The sequence below is a fragment of the Mauremys reevesii genome, linkage group 1 (genome assembly GCF_016161935.1).
Source record: "Mauremys reevesii isolate NIE-2019 linkage group 1, ASM1616193v1, whole genome shotgun sequence".
Lineage (NCBI taxonomy): Eukaryota > Metazoa > Chordata > Testudines > Geoemydidae > Mauremys > Mauremys reevesii.
Genome location: NC_052623.1, coordinates 212,512,603 through 212,538,224, shown reverse-complemented (window position 1 = coordinate 212,538,224; position 25,622 = coordinate 212,512,603). Strand labels below are relative to the sequence as shown.

The following is a 25,622-nucleotide window of genomic DNA, read 5'->3' as shown; positions in this document are numbered from 1 at the left end:
CTGTATTAAACAAAAAAAGTTTAAACCAAGAAAATGTGCTGGCTGCCCCAAATTAGCACTTCCTTCTAGCCCTGAAAGATCCTCAGATATTGCTCACAATCAATATGTTGTTGTGTATGGAAAAGCTATTTTAAGTAGTTATTAGAGATTTAAAAATATTATTAGTTTATAGTTTGCTGTGCCCCAAGAGTCCTATACATTTGAATTCATGGTATTATGGCAGCCTGGCATTGTAGAAGGAGTGAGATGAACAGCTGTACCAATAATACTGTTTAAAAAATCCTCACAAATATTCCTAAACTAATGATGGTGATTTAATTCAAGCACATTTCATCCAGAAGGCTACCATGCCCACACACAGACTTTTTCCATATAGAGAGAATATATGGTGCATGTGTGTTTTGAAGATTTTATACGAGCTTTTATACGAGTTTAAAGGCCACTTTACTGCTGAGTAGTAAGTAACTTGGTCACCTCAAATTCATGTTAAAATAAAACCACCATATTGTACCATACCAGAAACTCATGTATTCCCTTTACATACATACAGCAATTGTGAGTATAATTATTAATTGTGAAGCTAGTTGGTATCTTTCTAGATGAAGGGTGCTTGAACATTGATGAAGTCATTAGCCCATTCTCTTCTATTTCTGTCTTTCATCCATCAATCCCTGCTGGATGCCCACTGCGGTAGTTCCTTATGTCTAAGAACTTTGAGCTACTTTTACAGCCACAGCGAAAGAAAACAATATTTTTCTACAAAACTTTACAAATAAACCCAATTTTTTTAGATGTAGCATTTTTATGAAGGCAGGGGGATGCATAAACTTCTTCCCAATTATCTCAGAGGTTACTCTTTAAGCCTGTTGAATGGGCTGTGGTAATCCTTTACAAGGTATTTCATGTGCAACCAACCCCTTTGGCTATTCTGCAACCCTACACTTGAGGGTTTAGCTTTGGAGAGAGTCACTTGGAATACGCTGCATTCAATCTTCCCAATGTGGTACACAGATTTAGACCCAAAGAGCCTCAGATTTAATCCTGGATTCCTCATCAACCCGCTGAAACATGACATCTTTTAAACTGTTCCACAGCCTCCTCTTTCCAATTAAGACGAGCTGGACTATAAAATGCCACATCCTGTACCCATGTGACTTGGCAGGTTTAATGAGCCATTGTGGTAGAAACAAGGTAATGCCGCTCTAGGCTAGTCCATCATTCCTCTTTTAATTTATTTAGTTGTTCAGCTATGAAACTAATGCCATCCAGTGCATACATCCACATTCTCACTAAGGGGTGCCTGCACAGAATTCTTCTGACAGTTTTATACCTCTCATTCTAGCTGGCTGGGCCTCAGGGACCATAATGTGTTTTTCCTTTTCTCCTCTTGTGAATGCCCATTGCAAAGCGAGATTCAATAATGACTCAATCTACATTTTCCTTCTTTTTGGAATAAAGTGGAAAAGCTGTGGCTAGGTGGAGCAGTGGCTCAGTAGCACATCACAGAGATTAAGAACTGACACTTCCGCCTTCCCCACCCTCTGTCCGTCTGGAAAGCGTGAACTGGTCAGGAAAGAATTAAATACCCTCCCATCTCCCACACCCCTACAACAGAACCTTTAAAAATGTTTGAAGAAATACAGTTAAATTCTTCCATTGTCTCCTTCTTCCACTTTATACCTAATGTGGCAAGTCCCTGTGGAACTTGTTGGACATTGGATGGAACTTGTTGAATGTTGGAGAGCTAGGGAAAGGGCTAACTCCCTGGTCAGGCCCCAGTTCTGGGTTGCTGGATGATAATTTGCCACAAAGTGAGAAGTGTCTGTGTGTTGGGGCAGGGCATCTGCTAGGAGGATGTATTGTGTTGATGTTACAACCTCCCTGATACTTTGACCCAACTTCTATGAGTATGTCTACATCACAGTCAGAGGTGTGAATGCAGCACCTGTCGACATACCTCAGCTAGTTTACATAACAATAGCAGTGGAGTTACAGCAGCATGGGCAGCAACACTAGCTGTAGAAACCTTCCCCAGGATGCCTTATGTGTATGCAACTTGTTAGCCTGTGCTGCCACCCATCCTCCCTCAGCTTCACTGCTCTTGTTTAAACTAGCTAGATTAAAGCTAGTTTGGGCATGTCTACACATGCTGCAGTCACACCTCTGTTTGCAGTGTAGACTTATCCTATGCCTCAGATGAGGTTAAATTCAGTTTGAAGGATAAGTAAAGAAGGGAGGAGGATGTAAATATTTTTTTTTCTCAAGCATGTCACTCTTCTCTGCTGAAAAGAAGAAAAAGCGTCTTATATGTAAGGTCTACTAGACTGTGCAATAGTCTTTCAAGGGATGTAGTAAAGGACCCATTGCTTAAAACATTAAAACTAGGTAAAACAAAGCCCTGGAGAATACACTCTGGAGAGGACTGAGTCATGCATTGATCTAGATATCCCTTACTAGGTCTCTTCCATCCCAAATTACTCTCATCCTATAAGGAGGAGCTTGCCACCTAATGGAGAAATGGAATTATAATTACTTGTCAGAGTCTGATACTTTCGGGTGCCCCATTACACCAGTCTCACTCTGCTTCACTTAACATGATGTTTGAGGACAGTTCAGGATGGCAGTGGAATGATTGGCAAGAGGAGGGCTTTTAGAAATTAAAAATGCTGCCACAGAAGCACCAGTACTGAAATATTTTGAGTTTAACGAAGAACCTACTGTCTCAGACAACGCAAGCTCACATAGGTGGGAGCCTGTCCTTCTGCAAGACACTTGCCTAGTGGCTTATGCGTCCTAATCACAACAGAGCTATTCCCAGTATGCTCAGATGGAACAAAAATGCTTACAAGTGATTTTTGGCTTTGAACATTTTCAGGAATATGTTTATGGGTAGAAATCAATCAAGACAGAAACAGACCATAAGTCGCTGGAATTTATATTACAAAAAAATTATATTACAAAAAGCACTACCTAGACTTCAGAGAATGATTATGAAATGGCAAAAGTTCTCATTAAATGTGAAATATAGGCCCAATAAAGCAAATTCAGATGAGAGATGTGCATTTAAGAGTGCCTATAAACAGCACAGCAAGGCTCTTCAGGAAGGGGAATTGGATGTAAATATGACTTAAGGACTACCGCGGTTTCCAGAACTAAAATTGATCTGCTCAGTGAAGAACACAAAAAGTCCCAACCTTACAGTGGCTTGAAAGGGTAGTGCTAAATGAACAGCCACCAGAAAAAGCCCAGGCATCTTCAAGCATAGAAACCTTTCTGGGGCTATACAGATGGCATTGCTTCATATAACAGGATTCTTTACAAGGGCTTAGTGTCACAACATGCTATAGCGTGAAGTCAAAAATGGCTAAGCATAATCCACAGTGCACACCTGGGTATTGAAAAGTGTCAGAAGAGAGTCTGTGACGGCTGTTTCTGGCCAGCGATGAATGTTGTTACTGAAGGTAAAGTATCCAAATGAGAAATTTGTAGTTCATATTGGGAACAAAATGCGAAACAATCCCTGAAACCTCAGGAGATTCCTCATTGCCAAAGCTATTTGCATTAGAAAGGAAAGATTTGCCTCTTATCAGTGGACCAATATTTATTTTTTGTAAGTTGTTGCACAACACATTGAAAAGCAATGTAGTAACTCATTGTAAATCACAGTTTGTTTTCCAGGGGATTCTAGCTGAGTTGTAATGGCTCACAATTCATGAGGGGCTCATTTCAGCAATACTTTTTGATATATCAGTTCAAGCACACCATGTCAACTCATTTAACTCTGTATAGTAGGGGCTTAACAGAAAAGTCAGTACAAATAGCAAATAACTTGATAAAAACAGCCTTGGTGGATTCAAGGGATCCAGATTTAGTATTTTTGGATTATTGAAGCATGACTCACAATACTTTATTAGCATTACCAGTTCAAAGACTCATGAGCAGAAGGACAAAAATCTAAATGCCAATATCTAACAAGATTGGTGAGTCAAAGACAATTAATCCTGAAGTAGCTATGGAAGAACTATGCACCAGGAAACTAGAACAGAAGAAGGTATCCGGTAACCTACCAAGATAACAACTATAGCACCCACACCAAGCTGATGTCATATAACCACCCATAAGTCAGTCCTACAAGCAGGACCTGCATTACAGTCTTCATGTGGCAATATTCTTATGGTTGCTACTGTCGTCAGATAAGATCCCAACGAGTCTCCCAAGCTTTTCTAATAATTCTTGCATTCACCATTATCTTCTTCATTTCTACTTTTGTTTTTCTAGGAGAATGTTTCCGGCCATGAGAGTGAAAATTACAGGCTTAGACCCTCACCAGCAGTATTACATAGCCATGGACATTGTGCCTGTGGATAACAAGAGATACAGGTAAGACTTTCAATGGCAGAATGAGGAACACCATGAGAGCTAGATTCAGAATACCAAAAGAATGAGAGTCTGGAAAAAACATTCACCACAATACACAAGTGTAAAGGTGCATGCTTCAATCAGAGAGAGATTGAGTCAGATTCCCCAACTGGTGTAAATCAGCATTGCTTCATTGACATCAGTAGTGCAATGCTGATTTATACTATCTGAGCATCTGATCCATCATACTGAGGGTCTCACTGAGTCAGAGGATTAATACATTCCCTCCCTTGCATTTCTGGATACCATGGGCGGCTCCAGGCCCCAGCACGCCAAGCGCATGCTTGGGGTGGCATGCTGCACAGGGCGCTCTGCCAGTCGCCGGGAGGGCGGCAGGCAGGGTGCCTTTGGTGGCCTGCCTGCGGAGGGGCCACTGGTCCCGCAGCTGCACCGAAGCCGCGGGACCAGCAGACCCTCCGCAGGCACGCCTGTGGGAGGTTGACCAGAGCCGTGGGACCGGCGACAGGCAGAGCGCCCCCTGCGGCATGCCGCCGTGTTTGGGGCGGTGAAATGTCTAGAGCCGCCCCTGCTGGAGACCAGGATTCAACCCTACCTTCTGATTCAAGGAATAATCAGTTTTTCTCTTTCTAGTCTCTATTGGTCTGTGTGCATTTCACAATTAGCCAGGATTAGCAATCACTCACCAAGAGAGCCATGGGATGGGCAATATCAGGGAGTGCTGCTGGTCAGGACTGAGCTATTTGTAGATCTGTATTTAGGATGCAGCACTGGAGTAGCAGGTGACACAGGCACTGATGCTCTCAGGCATTTGAATTTCCATCCAGAGTTGACACAAATCAAAAGAAAAAAAACATTGTCATCATCTAGTAAATAAGAAATAATAAAATAGAAATGTAAAAATTAAGAATCTGAATAAACATATGTAAAGCTATATGATTGCTTGAATAAATGTGTGTAGATACAGTTTATCTCCTGGTAGCAAAAAGACATATCCAATTTAGTGTAAAGGCTATATTTAGTTGCATAGCAACATGTTTTAATGGTTACCAACCAGTGAGAATCATCTTCTCTTTAAGAAACGAACTAAAAAGTACAAATACAAAACAAGATTAAAATAGATGATTTAAATCACGTGTTCTTGCTTGCTGATTTAAAACATGATTAAAATCAGTGATTTAAATCACTTTGAGTCAAATCAATCCACCTTGAATGTGTATGCTGAACAGCCCAGTGTGAGAGGTCCCCCCCCCCAGGTTTATCTTCTAGAAATAATGAAGTGCTAGCAGTATTTTCACAGACTTGTATTCCAGCACAGAGAGGGTTAAGGAGCCGGGACAGCACATATGGTAGAGCTTTATAGCTGAGAGGAACTGGGAAGGTGGTTTTAATAAAGAATCCCTTGGCCGCTCATTCAGTTCGATTATCTGGTTTGCATTTGCAAGGTGAAAGGTTGCAGTAAAGCACATTACCCCTATCTGTGCATGAGGCCTTGGCACGTGTATGGCAGGGTGGCGGGGAAGGGTTGCTCTGGCAATGTTCCTTCTTCACTGGCTCTTGAGTTCCTTAGCCATAAAGATTCACCCCTCTCTCTCAGGTACGTGTATCACAGCTCCAAGTGGATGGTGGCGGGCAACGCTGACTCCCCAGTGCCTCCCAGGGTGTATATCCATCCCGACTCGTTGGCTTCTGGTGACACCTGGATGAGGCAGGTTGTCAGTTTTGACAAACTCAAGCTGACCAACAACGAGCTTGATGATCAAGGCCACGTAAGTCAGAAGCTAATCTCAATGCCCTTGCCCCAGCCCGCCCCCCCACCACATCCCAGGGAGATATAACACTTCTCAGCTCTGCTGCTCCAAGCCCAGGCATGCAACCATTCCACACAAAAGCTAGAAAGGTCTCTTGCCCAGCCCCATTGCTTGCACTCTGGGACTTGCCTAACCACACTGATGTATAAACCCTTGTCCCCCAGTCCCAGGGCTCCCTTTGGATAGGAGCTCAGTTTTGTTGGGGTGGCTGCACATACACACACACCACGGAGGGATCACTGGCTGAATCTCACTCAGTTGTCAGACAAGTGTAAAGACTGTGCAGTTGTATCACAATAGGCTAAGTCTTGGGATTTGTTATCCTGCCCCCATCCCCATGTAGTAGTTATTGGCCGAGCATAGGAGCCTTGAAGGCAAATCATTTCCCCCTCTCTTCTTAATTTAAAGATAATCCTACATTCAATGCACAAGTACCAGCCTCGAGTTCATGTGATCCGCAAGGACTTCAGCAGTGATCTGTCTCCTACAAAACCAGTCCCTGCAGGTGATGGAGTGAAAACTTTCAACTTCCCTGAAACTGTCTTCACCACAGTGACAGCCTATCAAAACCAGCAGGTAAAGCAGTGTGTGTCCTTGGCACTTATTAGCTCCTTCACCTGCAGTGTTTTTCCCTGTATTTATAAAAATAGTAGTATATTCTGTGTCTCTCTGAGAATTAAATCTCTGAGAAAGATAGCTAACAGAGAAGATGTATTTTATGGGCAGTTAAGCTATGTCGTCACTGCAAAAAAAGATGGCTACCTATCCTACTGCAAAATCCTAGTGGACACAGGGCATTGTAGTTTTACTCTGAGGTAGCTAGGGGAGGCCAATCATTGTGGGTAGGGGGAAGGAGGATACTGTTGACCTCACCTACCTCCGTTGTAGAAAAAACCACTAGGATTTTACAGTGGGTAAAGCTAACACATTTTAGGGTATGCCTACACTGCAAAACCCATGGCACAGAGTCTCAGAGCCCAGGTCAATTGACTCAGGCTCACAGGACTCTGAATGTGGGGCTAAAAATAGCAGTGTAGACATTCCTGCTCGGGCTAGACCCTCACCCCCACCGAGTCTCAGATCCTGGACTCCAGCTTGAGCCAGAACATCTACACTGCTAGTTTTAGCCCTGCATGAGCCCAAGTCAGTTGACCCAGGCTCTGAGACTCAATGCTGTGAGTTTTTCTTTAGAGTGTAGACATACTCATAGCTATCCCATGGTAAAAACACACCATTTTTTGGCAGTGAAAACAAAGTCATAGATGAGAGAAAGGGGCCACTGTGCATAGCAGCTCTTAATGGCTTAATACTTTACTTACAAGTACAGGACCTGGCCACTTTCCACAGGAAGGTAGGTACATGAACTCAGTATACCTTCACAAAAGGGCATTGCTATGATGAAAGTACGATCTGGAGAACTAGTTATTCCTGGAACAGATAATGCTTTGATTATGGACTGTGTTCCTTCACCCAGACTTTTAAACATCCAGAAATGCCATCTTAGTCCATATTATTTATTTGTGTTGCAGTAGCCATACAGTAGTCATGAACCAGGAGCTGTACAAATACAGAAGCAAAAGATGGTCTCTGCCCCAGAGAGATTACCATGGAGAGCTGTTTTCATTCACCTGAGTAAATGGGCATTCTAGATGCACTAAGGAAATTATTATAAATAATTTATATAGGATTCCATACCCTTTCTAATTAGGAATGACTTTAAAAAGATGTTTTGAAAGGATATGATTTTCTTGAGACCGAAAGGAAAATAAAACAATGGAAGCAGCTGCGAATTTAACCAAGACAGGAAGTTTTGGAGTAGAATGGCCAGTTCTGTATTACCAAAAATATGCCCTGATGAAAGTCTGGTTCACTCTTTCATCCTTCCATGGTTTGCAGAAAACAATTGGCATTCTTTCTGCAACTACAGAACTCTCGTCTGAATCAGTGCCTGAGAGCTGTGGGTTGTGCTTAAAGAGAAGAGTCCAATTGTCCAGAGGTAAAAGGACGAAGAGACAGCTGGTTCAGAAATCCCATACTGATGGCAACTTTGCTTTCTAAAGACTTTACCTTCATAGGGATGGATTCAGCGGCAGTTTCTACCAGCAGCTCAAGCACATGGCCCATAAGGCAGAAAGTGGAGAGTGGTTTCAATCAAGTCTTTACCGAGCCCCAAAGTGGGAGAGGAGGTGTGGTCAGCTCAGCAGGGTAATGTGCTGATCCCTAAGCTATAAGTTAAAGCTACCCTTCCCAAGTGGAAATCCCAAGGGAGAGCAGGTGTCAGTGCTAATGCTTGCCCTTACCAGAGTGAATACTCCCAAGGTGCAGGAGGGTCAGCTGGTGCAGGGAAGGAGATGAAAATTACATTAAATGCCGTTACCATTTTGGTTGTGAGGACATATTATGTCACACGACTTTAAAGGGGCTTGAAGCAGTTCTCCTGGTTCTGGGAACCTGGGTAGAGCTGAATACAAGTTGAGTGTGAACTCAGTTCCTGAATGTTCAGGGAAGTCTAAAAGCCACAGAGAGGGGGCACACACTGGGCACAGAAGCAGGGGCGGTAGAACAGTGCTGGGACAAAAATGTCAGTGTTAATGCAAATTCTCAGCATTTATCACAGCCGTGTGAGGTAAGATGTCGTAACAGACAAAGTCGTATGCAGTGTGCCAATATCATGGCGGTCAAGTTATATATCATAAGCCAGCATCATAAACTAGAATGACAACATAAACCAGCTTGAAAGGAAAAATCTGATATTGTAGCCTGACTTGAAAGGAAAATATGGTTTGCAGTTTGCTGCTACAGATTGCAGGGATGAAAGAATTTGTCTTAAATCAAGAATGGTAATGAAAAGATGTTTCTCATCTTAGATATTTTGCAGACAATAACATTGTAACCTCAATCTTTAGGAATCACTCCTCTTTTCAATATAGTTGGATTTATATGTTAAAGTGAACAACCTTGAAATAAGTGACAATATCATCTCAAAACAATTCAAATGAGTTTGTCACATTTAATTAATTAATTATTCCAAACTGTTTATGCAGCACCATAGAACTTTATGAACCATAGGACACACCCCCTTCTGCAAAGAGCTTACAACCTTGACATGTTTTCATTCCATTTGAAAATTGTGTATGGTGGGAAATCTAAAAAAGGGAAGCGGAGGCCTGGAGAAAACTTCAGAAGATGAGGTTTCCCATTATAAGATTGGCTATTTTCCTTTCATTCCCAAATCCCTCCTCAAATCCCACTCCTTCTTTGAAACCTTCCAGCTGCAAGGTGATGTATGTGGTGTGGGATGCTGGATAGATTAAAAAGACGGCTGCCAGGTCCACAGTCACTCTATTTAGATGGTAAGTGTCAATACAGTTAATGTAGGATTAAGATAGTGTAGGGTGATCATATTTCTCAAAGTGAAAATGAGACACTGCAAGGAGCTGGTCCCAGCTAATCATCTGAGACCCCCCACCTCTGCATGAGGCTGGCCCGATCCGTTTGGCCAAGGCTCATCGCTTGCCCTCCCCCCAATATTCCTCTGCACCCCATTGGGGGGCACACACCACTTTTTTGGCAAGAGCAAACAGGATAAATACCCCATTCAGCCAAAAGAGTCGGGACGTCTGGGACAGGGCTTAAAAAGGGGACTTTCCCAGCCAAAACAGGATGTATGGTCACCCTAAGATAGTGCCTTGAGGTGTAGGAGGAGATAGGTTCAGTTCCTAACTGGTTCTAGGGTACATTGGTGGCTTATGTGTCTGCTTCTCACTTATGGTGAGAGATCATTGATTCAAATTCCAGGCAGGCCTTAGCCTTACCATTAATAATTGTTGGACCTGCAAGGGGGTGGACTCACCCCTGCAGTGCCTCCTGCTGGTCATCTCAGGGAATTAGCTCTTCCAGCGTCCTGGAGCACCCCCTGCAGGCTGGCAGGCTGGTGATCCACCTTACCACTGGCCTTTGTGTCCCTCCCAGACCCAGTGCCCTGTTATCTGGGGCACTGCCCCCTGGAAGTAACCCCTCAGTCTTAGGGTCTCCGCTCCCCAGGGAACCCCCACCCACTATCCTCACCTTGCCTCAGTATACGGCTACTGCCAGTCACCATCTAGCCCCACTCCCTGGGGCAGACTGCAGTATCAGCCTACTCATCACTGGCAAGGTTGGGTTTGGACCTGCTGCCTCTCTCTATAGCTGGGCTGCCCCTCTGCAGCCCCGGTACTAGTCTTAGGCCCCCAGCTAGGCCCACAGCCTGGGGGTTTTCCTAGGCCAGAGCTCCCCAGCTCCTCTAGCCTACCCCCAAACCCGCTCCACCCCCAGTACCCTGCTCAGCTCCCTAGCAACCAAGTCCTTCTCTCTCTACAAGCAGAGAGAGACTCCAGAGCTTCTAGACAAATTAAAGGATTGGGCCAAAAGAAACCTTATGAGGTTCAACAAGGACAAGAGCAGAGTCCTGCACTTAGGATGGAAAAATCCCATGCACTACTACAGACTAGGGACCAAGTGGCTAGGCAGCAGTTCCGCAGAAAAGGACCTAGGGTTACAGTGGACGAGAAGCTGGATATGAGTTGACAGTGTGCCCTTGTTGCCAAGAAGGCTAACGGCATTTTGGGCTGTATAAATAGGGGCATTGCCAGCAGATCGAGGGACATGATCATTCCCCTCTGTTTGACATTGGTGAGGCCTCATCTAGAGTATGGTGTCCAGTTTTGGGCCCCACACTACAAGAAGGATGTGGAAAAATTGGAAAGAGTCCAGCGGAGGGCAACAAAAATGATTAGGGAGCTGGGGCACATGACTTATGGGGAGAGGCTGAGAGAACTGGGATTGTTTAGTCTGCAGAAGAGAAGAATGAGGGAGGATTTGATAGCTGCTTTCAACTACCTGAAAGGGGGTTCCAAAGAGGATGGATCTAGACTGTTCTCAGTGGTAGCAGATGACAGAACAAAGAGTAATGGTCTCAAGTTGCAGTGGGGGAGATTTAGGTTGGATATTAGGAAAAACTTTTTCACTAGGAGGGTGGTGAAGCACTGGAAGGGAGAGAGAGTCCAGAGCTTCTGGCTGCCCTGGCCTTCTTATAAGGCCCAATTAGTCTGTTGGGGCATGGCCCCCAGCTGCAGCCACTTCTCCCAGTCAGCCACGGTTTTACTCCCCTCCCCAGCCCCAGCCCTCTGCAGGGCTTTTCCAACCCCTTCAGGGCTGGAGCGGGTGCTCACCCCGCTACAGGACCTTTGGCTTTTTTCCTGGGTGAGGTTCTATGCCCTGTGCTATGCAGGAGGTCAGATTAGAGTCTCATAATGAGTCCTTCGGGCCTTATGATTTAAGGATCTATACTGTTTTATTTAATATTTTACCCACTTTTGATTATGAGCCTTTTGGGTGTGTCACATTGCGGGGTGCAATCCAGTCCAGTGAGGTTCTGTCACTGCTTGCCCTAAGACCTGGGATCCTCACAATGCTTTGCTGTTGTAGCTCCCAATCATGGCTGCTGAAAAACAACCTACCAGCATGCAGGTCACACCCTGAGTGTCTGTGTATAGCTGCAGCCCTGATCCAGCAGCCTGTCAGCAACACTCCAGTCACACACTAGCTTCCACCAGTCTTGATTACTACTTGCTGGGTGACCCCAACAGACTCCCATTCCTAGATTTTCCCCAAAAAACATGTGTTCTCCAGTTTCCAGACCTCTCCTGGGCAGTTCATATATTAAAAGTCCACTGCTCCTGTAAAGGGTCAATATTCAACCATTTACTATTTTAACTGGGGTTACCAAACAGTTCAGTTTAAACACAGCACCAGATTAGTTCAGATTAAAAATAAAACAAGTTTATTTAACTTCAAGGAGATAGGTTTTATGTGAGTACAAATATAATGTATTAAAGTTAGAAATGGTTACAAAAAATAAAGGTAAAATGTTTCTTAGTAGTTCAAACTTAAGCTACACTTGGTTCAAGGTAAAATCCTTACCACAGGCTCCCAGCAACATGGGCGACCAAATTCGCAGGTCAGACTCTCCTCACAAAATCAAAAGGCTGGTTCCTTTGTCTTGTTAGGTGAAAGAGAGAGATAACCTGGGGTGTTTTGCCCCTCACTTTTGTAGTCCAGTCACCCTTTGAAATGCATTTTCCTGAGGTTACCCCTAGATAAAGCTCACTCCAGCTGTGAGGATGGAGACATGGGGTCTTGTGGTGAAAGAGGTTCCGTGTTGTTATTTGCTAAAATGAACATCAGTCTGTTCCTGCCCCCCTTTCGTTGCCAAGCAGTGGTCATTTGACAGGTGATTGACAATCACCTTTGATGACACCTGGATAGAGGCATCAACCTGTTCTTTGTCTTTGAGAAACTGGCATTCCTACTATCCAGACTTATCTGGTAAACACATTGTAGTCATAATTTCAGCTTATGTTTATAACTCTTAATATGCATTTCATACATACATTACACAAGAATATTGATTATCGGTGTGTTGTTAGTTTTAAATGATGCTTCACAAGGCATATTTTGCACAAAGGTTATTACATGAAGTCTAGGGGTGAATACAGGGGTGAATACTAGGTCTCTGATCTTTGACTCCTCCAGTCTATTGTATGGTGCCATGTACATTATAGCAGTGTATGAGTAACAATAAAGTCCTAAAGTGGGACACAAACTTGAATAATTTCTAAAATATTCTGATTAATGACTTTGAGGTAGGGACCAGAGAACTGGTTTAGAAACCAGCTGTACCTCATCCCCTTGAACCTTCACCATCTGACACTTGAACTCACACCAAAGCTTTTTCTGAGGTCTGAAATGTGCAGGTAAGTTCTGTCATTTTCATTTTCAACCAAGCTGGGAAATGCTCAAAACCCTGTGCAGGAGGCAGTGATCCTCAGGAGACGGTGTCAGAAATCACAGTCTATTCTTGTGATTTTCCGGCCTAATTTTGCACAATGAAAGAGTCAGTTTCATCCCTATTATTGAAATCAGTGGAATGGAGTTACACAAGGTTGACTATGGATCAAAGAGCCATATTCAGCGGCAGTAATTCTAGTGTGGCCATGTTTGGCTCTGGGGTGCAGTTGGTTTATTATATGTATATACTCTGCAACCCCAAGATATCTTTATTCTGAAACAATTATCAAACACAAACAGGACGGTTGCTATCAGAATGGCTAGGGGAACTAACTAACCCAACTTTGAGTAGTTATGAATCACCAACCACCAGGAAGCAGAGCTAACAACAGACCCCTTCAGGCTGGAACCATCTTGGGTTTTGCAGTCCTGCCTAATGCCTGGAGGCTGTACTCTGTGCTTTGCTATTGCCTTTTCTCCTTAACATTGTTTGGGAAGTTAGTAAGTAGAAAATAAAAAATACATTGGGTGAATAGAGGCAGCATATATTAGGGCATTTAGGGTAGTTTAGTTGCTCTAAAAATAAAAATCTTCAAACAACTCCTAATTCTCAGCTCCTTCCTTTTCAGATTACTCGACTAAAAATTGACCGAAACCCTTTTGCTAAAGGATTCAGAGATTCTGGGAGGAACAGGTAAGAAGATCTCATTTATCTTTCCTTCTGTTTAGCTCATTTTTTCCTTGTACTCCTTACACTCTCTTTTTTATCCTTTTTAAGTCCCAGGAAAGCACTTTGTTGGGTAATTCAGTTTTACAGCAGAAGAAAGTCGCTGTAAATCTGTTAGTCTTTAAATTGCCACCAGACTCCTCGTTGTTTTTGTGGATACAGACTGACACGGCTACCCCCGATACTTGCTGTAAACTAGTTACCACAGAACTTTGCAGTGGCTGTTTTAATTTGCTTAAACACACCCACTATGTACTTCTGGCATCAGTAGAAAACACAGATTAAAATTTCTCCTCACAAGTCAGTTCTTCCATTTTGTTGCTTTTCAGTGAATGTATTTCAGTTTGTCAGTATTTTCCAGATAATGTGGTGCCCAGAACTCAATTCAATGTTCTAGGCATTGTTACACAAGATCCCTATAAAGAGAGATAGATATCATCTTCCTGCTTCATGACATTATGCCCCAAAATGCAATTGTTTATTTTGCTGATTTATCAGATTTTAAATTCATGTCTAATTTGCTGTCTATTATCACCTCATTGCCTCTTTCAGCACTACTACTTCCAAGAGCACTTCCTTCCATTTTATGTGCTTCACATTATTTTTCATCACCTATATTAGCACTGAATTTTTCCAAGTCAATTCTTCTTCTTTTTTTATTATCTGGTCATGTATCAAATCTCTTTAGATATTGTTGTATTATTTTTCTATTCTCTCTGAAGTTTGCAACTCTTCTCAATTTAGTATTATCTACTGATTTAATTGCTGAGGTCTTTGCTGGCTCTTCCAAGTCATATATAACTATTATTTACTACTTCCATAGTACCATAATATATATAGGGCTTTCCATAAATAATAAAGATATAGCAAAAATATTGTTGAGTTTTTCAAAAATAGATGATAAAAATTGTTAGAGGCATGGATAGACTTTTATATGAAGACAGACTAAAAAAGTTTGGGACTGTAAATTTAGAAATAAGAATTAGAAGAGACATGATGGAGGCATGCAAAATAATAAATATTAGCGAGACGGTAAACTAAGTGGTTCTGTCTACTCTTTCTCATACTTAGAGTTGGTGGGAAACCAGAATTTCTGTTCAGTGGGAAATTCCAAAACACTGGGGGAAAGAAACTGTTCAGAATTGGAACGACAAGCCAAAACTTCAAAATTTCCTGTAGAACAAAAATTCCAAAAGGTTTTGCTTTGGAACCATTGCAGTATTTCATTTCAATAATGTCAGTTCATTTTGTTTAGACTCTTATATCAAAATATTAACTATAGTATAAAATTATACAATTTAGAAAAATATTAACATTAATATTTTCCTATAAAATCAAAACAAAATCAAAATGTGAAAATTGAAACAAAGCATGTTTACCTATTAAAATGTTTCAATGTTATCAAAATAAAACAAGAAAGTCAAAATAAAATGTTTTGACTTTTTCCTGTTAAAAATTTCATCAAAATATCCCCGTGAAATACTTTGATTTTCAATGAAATTGCATTTTTCAATTGTAGAATGCTTGACAGAACAATATTTCACCAGCACTACCTCAGTGAAATGGAAAAGCAATAAATTAAAAACCTATAAAGGAAATACTTTTTATACAAAGCATGATTTATCTGCGAAATTCATTATTACGAGTTATCACTCAGGCCAAGAACTTAGTAGGATTCCATCCACAGTTATGATAGATGGTACAGACAACACTGCCTATAATTAAAGTTGCTTAACACATGTCATTATATGAGTAAAGACTTGTTAGAGTTTGGCAGCTAAAATCTTTGATGATTCCATTTACTCTGAATATGCTCTAGCTGAAGGCTCCAGGGGCTGAACAGAGTGTTCCCTGTAATCGCTGCTCCTAGCTGCTATAGGCCTCCATGGGGCTGGGTAGTAGAACTGAGAACAGGGAGATTGTCTCTCTGGTGCTTTCAGAGCTTCTTCTGCTGATAGCCAGGCAGTAAGAGGGAGGAAACAGTCTGACTTGAATGCAAAAGGGACAAGAGCTGGACTCGGGGCCTGGGGGAGAATGGAGAGGGTAGATTGAGAAAAAGGAGTCTGAGAGGGAGACTGGGAATGGGACCTGGCAGTGTGTGTGAGAAGCCTGGGATTGACTGGGAAAGGAGGCTGGGACTGGGAGCCAGGTGTGGGAGGAAACAGGGATGGAAGGGGAAGAGCCAGTAAGGGGGAAAGGAGCCTGAGATTAGATGAGAATTCAGTGAGAAGAGACTGGGACTGGATGGGCAAGGAGACAGGGACAAGGAATGTAGGGTGGGGACTTAGATTTAGATCCTGATCATGAAGGAGACTGAGATCAGATGAGGAACCCAAGCCTGGATAAACTGGACAAGGAGACTGGGACAAAGAATCTAGGGAGGACACTCCAGTCTCATGGGGAAGTGGCAGGGACCAGGACTCTGGAGGGGAAGACTGAGACTGAATGAGGAGCCCAGGGTGGGGAATATGTGGAACTGCCTGGGCAAGGAGACTTGGACAATGAGTCTGGGGGTCAGAGGGGAATGGAACTGAGAGCTGGGGACAAGGGAAGAGACAGGACTGGGCCAGGAACAGGCTGGAGGAAGTAGGGGCAGCAGAGGTCAGGCTCAGAGGGAAGCAGGGGCAGAAGGGTTTCTGAACGCTGGAGCACGCTGGTCCCTGAATGTGTTCCTCTGTGGGTATGCATATCCTCCATGTGCCCAGAGTCAGAATTCTTGAAAGCAGCGTCTGTTGGTCCATATGTGCATCTTTGCTCTCCTCATGCATCCAGCTGAGGACATAAATATCAGAGTGGTCTGACTGCCTCTCCAGTTCCTTCTTGCTGTCTGATGGCCTGGGTTGGAAACTCCAGCATCTGGATCTTCATCTATATATCTGTATCTGTATCTATCTATCTAATAATTTAGAATTTTTTACTCTACAGTTTTAGCTAAGTTATATAGTTAAATAGACTCCCCATCCCAGGGAACTCCCACCCCATTATGGGTATTCAATTATGCCCAGAATCCCAAACTTCAAAATCCCTGCTTCTTGCCCATGCTCCTTCTCGGTCAGCAATAACAATCCCTATGCCGCCTCAGGTAAGTGCCTGTTGCAGCAAGGCGCAGTATCTGCTCTTTCTCCAGTTGAACTTGTGAGGGGCAGGAACTTTATTTCAAAAATCACCTCATGGAGAAAGCCACGAGGCCACGGTTGGACCCACACCAGGGGACCTCTGTGTACATCGGCCGAACTCAGAAAAGAGTGCGCCTTCCGCCATGAGGTCTGACTTGGGAACAAGGGAATTTACTCCCACAGATCCCCTGTCAGGGTCTTGTCAGGAAGGCATGAGAGCAGATCCTGCTCTAAGCCATCTTCAAAGAAGTTGGATCCAATCCAACCCTGCCTAAGTCAAGGAAGTCTTCCCACTCAGCCCATGAGGACTTGAAATGTCCTAAGTTCCAGGACCATGACAAGGAAGCGTACCATTCCAGGGCTCTGTTGGTGCTGGATCACACATTGACAGCAATGATGCCTGTGGTACCTGTTAAACCTAAGTGCTGGGAACCGATGGCACTGACAAAAGGTGACCATTGGAAGCTTTGATCGCCAATGGTACTGGCACAGCATTGTCTGATAGTGGTGCATAAATTCCCTGGTTCCGTCAGTTCAAACGGACAGGAACCCTTTCACTCCAGGAAAAACAGAAACATACGCTACACCAGACAACATTTTTGGTCTCCCTCGTCCTGAACCTGCATTGCTAACAGGTCCTTCCCTCACCAGGGAGATCCTGACTCCAGATGACCATAAGCAGTTCCAGGAACTGTTGCATAGGAAGGCAGAAGAGCTACAGATCTCCCTAGAGGAAGTCCAGGATCTACAGTATAAATTCCTGGACATCCTACAACCTTCCAGATCCAGCCAAATAGCTCTTTTTGTTATTGAAGCCATATTGGAACCAGCTAGAACAGTCTGCTGCCGCAGAGAGATCTAGACACCAACATCCTAGATCTGTTCTGGTTGACAAGGAAGCTAAACACTTAGATTTCTTGGTAAGGAAAGTCTTCACACCTATTAGCCTCCAGTTCAGAATATTAACAAATGGTGCTGGCTAAGTATGATTACCTGAGCTATTCCGAGTTCATGGATTTTATGAACAAGTTTCTGCAACAAGATAGAGCTCAATTCAAGGGTTTATTTGAGGAAAGCAAGTTTGTAACCAGAACATTTCTATAATTAGTGGTAGATGCAGGAAATATATCATCAAGATCAATGTCAATGTCCATTTGATATGCCTTGAATCATGGGTTCTCAGGGAGGTCCAGGGCGGTGCAGAATGCCTTTGATGAAACCTATCTTTTAAAGCAAAAGACAGATGTGTCCTTATATACCCTAAAGGAGTCCAGGGTCACCCTCTGCTCCCTGGGAATATATACTTCTGTTCCAAAGAAAATCCCACAAGCAGTCTAAAAGCCTAGACTGATGGCTCAATAATTTTACCTGCAGCAGCCTTACGAGCCACCCCATAAGAGACAAAGAGTTCAAAAGTCATTTTTCTCTGCATCTTCTACAGCAACATCATCATCTCAATCCCAACTCCAAATTTAACAATATTTTTGATGAGCAGTTGAGAGCTGCACTAATAATGCCACCATCTACCGATTCCAACACATCCTTTGGGGGGGGGTGGTGGATTCATCTCACACTCTTTTCCCACAACTGGTGTGCAATAACAAGACAAGTGGGTATACAATCAAATTCTCTTCCCTGCCCCCCTGCCCCTCCAAAACCCTCATATCCACCCCTTTTCAGGGGCCATTCTCATGAGGAGATTCTCAAACAAGAAGTAGAATCTCTCTTCCTGCAAGGCCCAGTAGAGTGGATACATCTTCAACACCAGGGGAAGAGTTTTTACTCAACTTCCTAGTACCCAAAAAGAAAGGCAGCTGGAGACCCATTCTCAATCTCCATCATCTCAACTGATTTATGTGCAAGCTGAAATTTTGCATGGTGATACTGGCATCTATAATCCCATCCCTGGAAAAGGACATGTTGTTTACAGCTCTCGATATGAAGAGTGAACATTCGCCCCACTCACAACATTTTCTCAGTTTCCTGGTGAGTCTGGACCATTTTCAGTACAGAGTACTCCCATTCAACTTTGCAACTGCCCCTGGGGTCTTTACCAAGGTTGTTACTTGGTAGTAGCTGCCCATTTCATGTGAGGGGGGCTGCACTGTCTTCCACTGTCTCCACAACTGGCTTCTCATTGCCAAAACACATCAAGAAGTCTACAAGTCTACATGTTAATGCTTCAGCTCCTGTCTTCCCTAGGGGTCAGTGTAAACTTGGAAAAGTCTGTCCTCACTCCAACAGAGACTATATACTTCATCAGACTGACCCTAGATTCAGTCTCTGCAAGAGCTTTTCTACCAATGGATAGATTCCAAGTGATGGACAAATTCATAGATCAGGTCACGCACAACCCTTGAGCCCCAATCAGAACTTGTCTTTCAATCCTGGAACATATGGCTTCATGCTCTTACATTTTGTCATTTGCCAGACTCCATCCTGGATGCCTGGAGGCATGGCTTCAAACAATGTTTGCAATATACAAGCACATCATATCTACTGTGGTAGAAAAATCCCCATCAAGTATGTGTGGGCATTCCCTTCCTTTCCCCTGCACCAGACAGGATGATCATCACAGATGCCTCCCTCCTGGGCTGTGGAGCACACATGGACAGACACAGGGCACTCGGATGCCCCAAAAGGAATTGGAATTGCAGGCTGTCTGAGAGGCTTGCAAAGCCTTTCTCCTATTCATATAACGTTGCCAGATACCTATAATGTTAGACAATATGACAACTGTCCTTGACATCAACAAACAGGAAGCAGCACCCTGTGTGCAAAAGCAGTCACCTTATGGAATTGGTGCCTCAGGAATCAAATCACCCTATCAGCAGTTTATTCTCCAGGGACTCAAAAAGTGTTGGTCGACACCCTCAGCAGACACTTTACTATGGATCACGAGTGAGTTATAACTAAACCAGTAGTGAGCAGTATTTTTGCTCAGTGGGGAACACCTTTCAGGGATCTGTTCACTTCTCATACAGGAAGTGCAAAATATACTGCTACACAGGAGCCCTAGGATGTCACTCTCAGGGTGATGCCCTCCTCCTTCTGTGGTCCGACCATCTGAATTTTGCCTTCCCTCTCTTGCCACTTCTACCTCAGGCTAGATACAAGTCAGGACAAGATACAAGTCATTCTCATCGCCCCCAATTGGTTCAGACAATTTTGGTTCCCAAGTTTCCAAAATGAGACAACGGGATGTGTGTGTGTCATTTTTGGAAAACACAGTGTGTGATCATGTAATTAAAGACTGTATCATAATGCGTACGCAGAGGGTGGCAAATTATGATGGTACAGACACTCTTAATTCTGGCATTTCCTAACTTTTAAGTGCTTGACTTTACAACCTTAATATCCTTTGAATGTAGATTTTAGTTAATAATGGTATATAGGGTAAATGTACTGGGGATTGTGGGGAGACAAAACATCTTGTTGGACTACTAGGCTCTCTAGTCTGATTTGATATGCCGTTTCCTATGTTCTCATCTCACATTAGGTTTAGGGAAAGTGAGCTAACACCATCCTGTTTAGATCAGAGATTCCCATCTCAGGGCACATATACCAGTTCTGATATTTCAGGAATGCAACTGTTTTCCTGGTCTCCTCTCTTAATGATGAGTGTCTGTCCTTTGTCCTGTTGCATCATGCCTCCGCTTAGTGGAGGTTGAGTTGCTCACAGTGGCAAGAATGAGGCTTGACACAGTTCATAGCTGAATGGGAAATTGAGGGCAATGATGAGGTCTTAGTCTGGTGAATTTGGACAGTGTGCTGAAAAGGTTGGGAACTACTGCATCTTGTGGCTCATTGACTTAAGGAAGGTCAAGAAATTGTAACATGACTGCAGCTATGGGTAGAATTCATAACGCTCTCTGCTGATGTAAAGAAGAATTAAAATCTTTAAGGTATTACACATCAAAGAGAGTAGCCTGGAGTTTTAAAGAAGAGGCAAGGGAAGGTATCTGAGAGCATATATAACATGAAAGCATCTGTCTACTAATGCTGCGGCTGCCAATTCTCAGCCAGGTTGGGAAATTTTCTATAAGTCTTAGAACCTTTCTCCAAAAATCAAATACCCACTCCCTACACACACATACACAGACACATGTGCATGTATGCATCCACCCACAAACACAAGAGAAAAAGGGACTCAGATCCAAACTGTGCTAAAATTAGAGAACTGGAGTGAACACGTAGTGGAACAGATCCTTTAAGTGTGTGGGACTCTTAACTATGCTAGCTAACTCTTCTTCCTTCCCTCAACGCCCAGCTCCAGCCTCATCTTAGACGGGGCAGACACGAAGAACTATCATGTGGTATTGTGCCTTCCCCCATTTCCCCCAACAATTTCTGTCAGTTATAGCATCCAGGGTTGCAGCTGGAAAACATTCCCTTTAAAATGTAGCTGTCTTTTTTTGAAAAATAAACTGGCATAATTTGAGAAAGGCCCGTTTCTGAAGCAGGAATGCACACAGCTTCTCATTGAGATTTCATATTAAAACCTCTTTCCCTTTAAATAAACAAGCACCAGTGGGAGCTACAGAATGACTTGCGAAGCTATGCTCCTCTCTACAAGCCTCATAGGAACTGTGTCAGTGTCACTGAATCTTGAGATCATGTTTTTCACTAAAGTTTTCCAAGAGGTGATGCAGAACAAATAAAGCAAAGGAAAAACTAGCACAAAATGAAAAGAGGAAAATATTTGGCCTCCTCTTTCTGTTGAGCTTTTCCCCTAAGAAACTGTTTGGTGATGGGGCCATTACTGTGAAATAGAAGCTGTCCCTTTCCTTTTTTTTCTATTGTTTCTTACTCTGTTCCATTTTCATTTTTGTTTCCTCCCCCAGCATCCACAGGGACTAGATATTGCCGTTAAAAGTGCAAAATGGGTCTACATTATAAACCTTTGGTTTTTATTTGCTCATAACTTTCCCCCAAAACTCTCCATTTGGGCTGAACCTGGCTTGATAGTGCAAGGCAAGGCTGAATTAATTGCTGCCTTGGGGAAACTGTATGATTGTATGACTATCCGAATCCATCCGGGGAAGATCTCGCCTCATAAAATCCCTGCCCTAATGCTGAATACATCACAGCAAAGCTCTGTGGTTTGTAAGGTGGTCTCTGGCTGCTTGTGGAGCTTAGAAACAATGAGACAACAGACAGATTATAAATCATGAACCAACAAGTCAACCATAGACCTAATGAGGATGGGGTGAAACTTGGGTTAGCATGGACATATGCCTGGAATGTTCTTCGCTCCCTGCTTTTCCACTTCATTGCATGTCTCCCTCAGGTTCTAGGCCATTTGCATGAAAGAACTGATCTCTGTACAGCTCACTGCCTGGGTCACCAGGAAATGTGTTTGGAGGAAGAGGAACAAACAGTATGGAGGAAACAAGGGTATGCCCAAGAGCTCAGTGTGATGAGCTTGGCTTTAAAAATGTTAGCATTTAAAGAATGTTAATTGATGGTAGCTAGTGATCTTACTGTTTTTTGAAAGGACAGTTAGGGGGATAACTAATACTTGGGAAACCTAGATTCGATTCCTTTCTTTGCCACACACTGCCTGTGTGATCTTGGGGAAGTCTCTCTGTGCCTCAGACACTGCCTTACCTCACAGGTATGTTGTGAGGGTAAATCAATGAAAAACAGTGAGGTGGACAGAGAGCAGGGTGATGGGGGCTAGACAAGTACCTAAGATAAATAGTTAGACTCAGGACAGAACAGGTCATGCAGGGGGGTGAATGGCACTATATGTGAAAGAAAATGTAGAATCAAATGAAGTAAAAAACTTAAGTGAATCCACATGTTCCATAGAATCTCTGTGGATAGAAATTTCATGCTCTAATAAGAATATAACAGTAGGGATCTATTATCAACCCCTTGACCAGGACAGTGATAGTGATGATGAAATGCTAAGGGAAATTAGAGAGGCTATCAAAAATAAGAACTCAATAATAGTGGGGGATTTCAATTATCCCCATATTGACTGGGAACATTTCACTTCAGGACGAAATGCAGAGATAAAATTTTTCGATACTTTAAATGACTGCTTCATGGAGCAGCTGGTACAGGAACCAACAAGGGGAGAGGCAACTCTACATTTAGTCTTGAATGGAGCGCAGGAGCTGGTCCAAGAGGTAACTCTAGCAGGACCGCTTGGAAATAGTGACCATAATACAATAGCATTCAACATCCCTGTGGTGGGAAGAACATCTCAACAGCCCAACACTATGACATTTAATTTCAAAAGGGGGAATTATGCAAAAATGAGGGGTTAGTTAAACAGAAATTAAAAAGTACAGTGACTAAAGTGAAATCCCTGCAAGCTGCATGGGCGCTTTTTAAAGACACCATAATAGAGGCCCAACTTCAATGTATACCCCAAATTAAGAAACACAGTAAAAGAACTAAAAAAGAGCCACCGTGGCTTAACAACCATGTAAAAGAAGCAGTGAGAGATAAAAAGTCTTCCTTTAAAAAGTGGAAGTCAAATCCTAGTGAGGCAAATAGAAAGGAGCATAAACACTGCCAAATTAAGTGCAAGAATGTAATAAGAAAAGCCAAAGAGGAGTTTGAAGAACGGCTAGCCAAAAACTCCAAAGGTAATAACAAAATGTTTTTTAAGTACATCAGAAGCAGGAAGCCTGCTAAACAACCAGTGGGGACCCTTGACGATTGAAATACAAAAGGAGCGCTTAAAGACGATAAAGTCATGGTGGAGAAACTAAATGGATTCTTTGCTTCAGTCTTCACTGCTGAGGATGTTAGGAAGATTCCCAAACCTGAGCCAGCTTTTGTAGGTGACAAATCTGAGGAACTGTCACAGATTGAAGTGTCACTAGAGGAGGTTTTGGAATTAATTGATAAACTTAACATTAACAAGTCACCCGGACAAGATGGCATTCACCCAAGAGTTCTGAAAGAACTCAAATGTGAAGTTGCGGAACTATTAACTAAGGTTTGTAACCTGTCCTTTAAATCCGCTTCTGTACCCAATGACTGGAAGTTAGCTAATGTAATACCAATATTTAAAAAGGGCTCTAGAGGTGATCCCAGCAATTACAGACCGGTAAGTCTAACGTCAGTACCGGGCAAATTAGTCAAAACAAAATAGTTAAGAATAAAATGGTCAGACACATAGAAAAGCATAAACTGTTGAGCAATAGTCAACATGGTTTCTGTAAAGGGAAATCATGTCTTACTAATCTATTAGAGTTCTTTGAAGGGGTCAACAAACATGTGGACAAGGGGGATCCAGTGGGCATAGTGTACTTAGATTTCCAGAAAGCCTTTGACAAGGTCCCTCACCAAAGGCTCTTACATAAATTAAGTTGTCATGGGATAAAAGGGAAGGTCCTCTCATGGACTGAGAACTGGTTAAAAGGCAGGGAACAAAGGGTAGGAATTAATAGTAAATTGTCAGAATGAAGAGGGGTAACTAGTGGTGTTCCCCAAGGGTCAGTCCTCGGACCAATCCTATTCAATTTATTCATAAATGATCTGGAGAAAGGGGTAAACAGTGAGGTGGCAAAGTTTGCAGATGATACTAAACTGCTCAAGATAATTAAGACCAAAGCAGACTGTGACAAACTTAAAAAAGATCTCACAAAACTAAGTGATTGGGCAACAAAATGGCAAATGAAATTTAATGTGGATAAATGTAAAGTAATGCACATTGGAAAAAATAACCCCAACTATACATACAATACAATGGGGGCTAATTTAGCTACAACAAGTCAGGAAAAAGATCTTGGAGTCATCGTGGAAGATGTCCACACAGTGTCATCTCTGAAGATGTCCACACAGTGTGCAGAGGTGGTCAAAAAAGCAAACAGGATGTTAGGAATCATTAAAAAGGGGATAGAGAATAAGACTGAGAATATATTATTGCCCTTATATAAATCCATTGTATGCCCACATCTCGAATACTGCGTACAGATGTGGTCTCCTCGTCTCAAAAAAGATGTACTGGCACTAGAAAAGGTTCAGAGAAGGGCAACTAAAATGATTAGGGGTTTGGAACAGGTCCCATATGAGGAGAGATTAAAGAGGCTAGGACTCTTCAGTTTGGAAAAGAGGAGACTAAGGGGGGATATGATAGAGGTGTATAAAATCATGAGTGATGTGGAGAATGTGGATAAGGAAAAGTTATTTACTTATTCCCATAATACAAGAACTAGGGGTCACCAAATGAAATTAATAGGCAGCAGGTTTAAAACAATACAAGGAAGTTGTTCTTCATGCAGCGCATAGTCAATTTGTGGAACTCCTTACCTGAGGAGGTTGTGAAGGCTAGGACTATAACAGCGTTTAAAAGAGAACTAGATAAATTCATGGAGGTTAAGTCCATTAATGGCTATTAGCCAGGATGGGTAAGGAATGGTGTCCCTAGCTTCTGTTTGTCAGAGGATGGAGATGGATGGCAGGAGAGAGATCGCTTGATCATTGCCTGTTAGGTCCAATCCCTCTGGGGCACCTGGCATTGGCCACAGTTGGTAGACAGGATACTGGGCTAGATGGACCTTTGGTCTGACCCGGTACGGCCGTTCTTATGTTCTTATGTTTATGGTTTGGTTGGTTTCCTGAAAAGTGGCAGGAGTGTGGGAACCACAATTTTCTAAAATAGCTTCTGAATTGCACATGCAGATCAAGCAGCTGAATGTTTAGCTAGCCAATCTACAGATGCAAAATTGCAAGCCATATTTTGGAGACCTGCTTGAATCTCTTTTGTATGGGTGCCTCATTCCTCTGGGATGTGTTATT

General features: G+C 42.8%; 1 protein-coding gene across 1 annotated transcript in view; it reads left to right on the top strand.

The window, feature by feature from the left end:
- TBX15 (T-box transcription factor 15) overlaps window positions 1–25,622 on the top strand; it is a 133,731-nt gene that overhangs the window by 82,955 nt on the left and 25,154 nt on the right. The window contains exons 3-6 of the mRNA XM_039520541.1: window positions 4,279–4,380; window positions 5,975–6,146; window positions 6,597–6,764; window positions 13,646–13,710. Coding sequence (XP_039376475.1) covers window positions 4,279–4,380; window positions 5,975–6,146; window positions 6,597–6,764; window positions 13,646–13,710 — 507 coding nt within the window. The remainder of the gene's footprint in view (window positions 1–4,278; window positions 4,381–5,974; window positions 6,147–6,596; window positions 6,765–13,645; window positions 13,711–25,622) is intronic.